Genomic DNA, 4253 nt, shown 5'->3' with positions numbered 1-4253 from the left:
CCCCCCCCCCCCCCCCCAGACTGCTCCCAGCCCCAATGTCCAGCCTGGCCTTGGGCACTGCCAGGGATCCAGGGGCAGCCCCAGCTGCTCTGGGCACCCTGTGCCAGGGCCTGCCCACCCTCCCAGGGAACAATTCTTTCCCGATATCCCATCCAGCCCTGCCCTCTGGCAGTGGGAAGCCGTTCCCTGTGTCCTGTCTGTCCATCCCTTGTCCAAAATCCCTCTCCAGCTCTGTTAATAGTTTCCGACTCACCTGAAAGTTGACACAAGTAGAAACCACGTGGCCATAAAGGGGATTTCATTTATGATTAAGCAGACTGGGCTGGGATGAAAAGAAGAAAAAGGGTTATCAAATATTCCCATATCCAACAGCACTCCCAGGTCCATGTAGGACATCCCCATAGAACAGCAGTGCTGGTGACTGTCCCCACAGCCACCACTGAAAGGACAGACCAGCCTGGCTGTACTTGCACACCTTCATTTACAAATTTACATTAGAAAAGCAAATGTGCAGGGTTGTTACAAGCTGATGTATGTCTAAGTGAAAACAGCATGCAGTAAGAAGATGAGGAAAAGATCAAAATATACCCACAGGAAAACAATTTACTTACACTGACACAAGAAGAATAGATTTTTCATGGACTTGAAAGGAGAACAGGAAAAATGACAAGGCACAGCTGACCTTAGGAGGGAGAGCAGAGATGTGTCAGTCCGTGTGACTGCAAAGCAAAGCCCTCTGTGGTGTCTGCTGGCACAGGCTCTGTGACAGGCAGCAGCTAAACGAGCTGAGTTTTCTAATTAACTGCTGCATTTCCTCCAGGGCAGCTCCTGGAACCACCCTCATGTACCAAAACCACCTTGTTTGAAAGTTTATCCAGAATTAGTCACAAAGTCCTTCAGGCAGAGCCTCCCTCTTGCTCAACTTCCCTGACAAGAGCATTCCCAGCAGAGAATCACAACATTCCCACACACAGGCACTGGCAAATCCCACTCATGGTAAGAATTACCCCCATTTTTGACACAAAATTTTGCTCCTCACTGTGACCAGCCAATATAAAAAGTAAACAAATTGTCTTTTCATTCCCCCACCAAACAAAAACAGGCTGTAAAACCAAGCAGTTCTTAGGATAGATATTAGTTTTAGGCAATGTTGTGATAAAATTAAAAAGAGAAATTAGTTTGTAACTCTGAAACTTAGGACCCAGCTCCCTATAATGTTGATTTCAAGGAGAACTGTTTTTGCATGGAAGTCATGGCAATGTGCTTCAATTCAATGATGTGACTAAGAGAAGGCAAACATTTTGGAAAATAGGATCATTATATTTTCAAACCACTAATGAGCTCACAATGTCCATTTGGGGACTTTTTAATTGAATTTTGCAGCCAGTGAAGGAAGAAAAACTGGCACTTTGGAAGCCAAACAAAAAGAGGAGAAATCCCAATTCTATCTGAGGTTTAAATGTGTGTGGCATCTTCTAAAGGCTCTTCAGAGGAAGGTAATAAAAATATGGGGTTAAATAAAGAAAACTGAACTTAAGGAACAAATCTGGGTTTAAAGGACAGGTCAGAGCCCTGGATTTGTGGGAGCAAAACCCTTTTTAACCAATTCCTTCAGCATTTCATGGCTCCCACCCTCTGTGCCCTGCACAACTGCTGTTGGCACTGCTGGTTGCACTCCAGTGCTTGTGGTGGATATCAAACAGGGAGCAGTGAAAAGCAAACACTCACCAAGGCAAATTTAAACCCTCGCAGGGAAGGCTGGACAGTGAGCTTGATACAGGCAGGGAGCAGGCTCAGGAATGTTACAGCAAAACTAAAGGATTGGGGAAGAAAAACAGATTTAATACGTGAGTGACTACAGCCATTAACACTTCACTCTGCAGAGCCAGACCCGAATTCTTCACTGAGTCAAGGAGCAGAACTGGGAGCCCTGACTTCTAAAAGCATTGAAAGATAGTTGAATTCTTTGAATTTGCAAATTTTAACTCAGTTTTAATCAAGCAACTTAAATCACTATATAAACAAGCAGGGAATTTTTCAGTCATATATATTCCTAACATTTCTCCCTCATCACTTGGGAGAAATATACAGTATAGGAAAGAATGCAATTCGAGAAAATTTACTCCTCTTGGAAAAAACAGTGCAGATAAAAACTGCCTAAAGCACTCCAGTTATGTCTTACCTGAGTTTCAGCTGAGTTCGAGGGGATATTACATTCTTTATCTTTATAAGGACACTTAGACTGCACCAAATATTGGCTACTTTATCCTGGAAGGAAATAAAAAGGTAATCAGTGATAATTATATATAATTACACTCATGTCTGTGGGAACAATGGGGCTTGGGAGGTGGGGATTGTTGGGTTTCTACCATGAGAGTGCAAATAACACTTGCAAGTGTACATCACATTCTTAGATGTACTGGAGATGATTCTGCTCTTCAAAAACAGAAAGTTTCAAGAGACCCAATTAAAACATGCTCTAAAGTAAGTGAGAAATAGTTCTTCAGCACAAGAGACAATGACTTAACCCATGAGACCAGACATTTTGTGGAATTAAGGCTCTGACACTGTCCCTGAGTAAACCCTGGCACGTGTGAATCCTTTCTCACTCTGTGCTGTCATACCTGCCCGTGCCTGTGCTCGCTGCTCGCTAGCACTGACAGAGTTAACCTCCAATAAATCAAGAACTCTAAAGACATTAGCAGTTGTGCTAGGATCACTTTCAAAATTAAATTTGTAACTGCAGCTCTCCTGCTGGTGAAACTCATCCCCAGACAGCTGCTGGGGGCACAGCTGTGTAGACACAACCCCACGGAGGCGACTCCCACCAGCAACTGAGCCCCCTCCGTCCCTGCTGCCAGCGCCCGGAATCTGCCGGGGATTCCGGGGAACACAGCTCTGGCAGCACCAGCGACTCCTCCTCGCAGCCAGGCTGATTTTCCAGCCATCAGCAAGTGTTCCCGGGCTGCAAATGGGAGCTGTCACACCCTGGGCTGCAAATGGGAACTGCACAGAACCTGTCACACCCCAGGCCAAGTTACTGAGCGCTGCTTACGTGGACAAATTCTCATTTTATCTCCATCAGCATCCAGCAAGTCACTGCCCTGAGCAGCTCAGAAAATATTTGGGCTAATATTAGACTAAAATCCTCCAGCTCTTCTGGACTCATTGGTTATTGTCATTTACAGATTTTATTTTTAAACTTGGTACTGAATAAAAGGTGTGGTGAGCAAAATGATTCCTTTATAAATTCCAAATCATTCTCAAGGAAAAGAGTCATTGTTTTTTTTGGGGGGATGTCTTTTCTGGAGGGGTTGTTTGGTGTTTGTTGGGGATTTTAAAACAAACTAGCAGAGAATACACTAAGAACACCTCCACTGCCTTTGGTACATCAGCATTAACTTTTGAAGAAATAAGTGCCAGCTGTGATATTATTTACATCTAAAAAAGATTAAAAGAATAATTAAGATTAATCAAACTACGTGAGAATTTGCTTTAATCCCTGTGACAACCTGGAAATTCAAAGCTTCATTTTCTGGGTTAAGCTTGAAGTTGAGAATCTGGTGTAAAAAGTGTAATATTGACTCGTGCCCCAATTAAAACACCAACAACTCCCTGTGACTTGGGAGATGAGAACCCTTTATCCCAAATTCCTGTGGCACTGCCATTCAGTAAATGAGGAATTGAGGGACTGGATTAAGGGTCAGCACCTTCAGCATAGGCGTGTCCACAACCTGAGCAAAACCAAAAGCAGAAGTGGCCTAAAACTTTTGGAAAACATTGTGGAAACTGCACAGGGTGGGGAAAAAAGGAAGTTCTAGGCTGTATCTAAAACACCATTTTAAAATTATTTTAAAAAAATAATTAATCCCATTGAAAAGAGGGGAGCAGAACCCCAGAGGCTGAGGCTGTTGACTGTCAAGGTTATACATCTTCTGACACTGTCAATTACTATGGAATCTATTTCAATGGAAAAATGTATGGATTGAAGTATGGGTTTGATGATGGGATAAGTGTTGTCTACTGGTATAATATCCTGGAAGATGCCAGCTGAGCTGGGGTTAAACACTGGATTAAATAACTGGCAAGAAACGACTGCTGAAGAAGCCATCTCGAGTTACTCGCCCTGCGCCGTGTCTCCCCCATGAAATCCTAAAGGTCAGGCTGAAGGTTTCTCCAGGGATCTAAGAATACAGGACAGGGCAGTGGGTGGGAGAAGAAAACATGCATGCCTCAAACAAGCCTCTGTCAAT

The 4253-nt window shown here is 43.7% G+C and overlaps 1 protein-coding gene across 2 annotated transcripts in view; it reads right to left on the bottom strand.

Annotated features, from left to right (window-relative positions):
* ALG6 (ALG6, alpha-1,3-glucosyltransferase) overlaps positions 1-4253 on the bottom strand; it is a 17850-nt gene that overhangs the window by 1135 nt on the left and 12462 nt on the right. For both annotated transcript variants that reach the window (XM_017733527.1, XM_008633074.2), the window contains exons 9-13: positions 4233-4253; positions 2183-2268; positions 1729-1813; positions 612-682; positions 254-322 (exon numbers count right to left, since the gene is read on the bottom strand). The exon at positions 4233-4253 is cut by the window's right edge and continues 133 nt beyond it. In XM_017733527.1, coding sequence (XP_017589016.1) covers positions 254-322; positions 612-682; positions 1729-1813; positions 2183-2268; positions 4233-4253 — 332 coding nt within the window. The remainder of the gene's footprint in view (positions 1-253; positions 323-611; positions 683-1728; positions 1814-2182; positions 2269-4232) is intronic.

This window comes from Corvus brachyrhynchos, unplaced genomic scaffold (assembly GCF_000691975.1).
Source record: "Corvus brachyrhynchos isolate BGI_N302 unplaced genomic scaffold, ASM69197v1 scaffold34, whole genome shotgun sequence".
Classification (NCBI taxonomy): domain Eukaryota; kingdom Metazoa; phylum Chordata; class Aves; order Passeriformes; family Corvidae; genus Corvus; species Corvus brachyrhynchos.
This window is presented reverse-complemented; position numbering and strand designations above follow the sequence as displayed.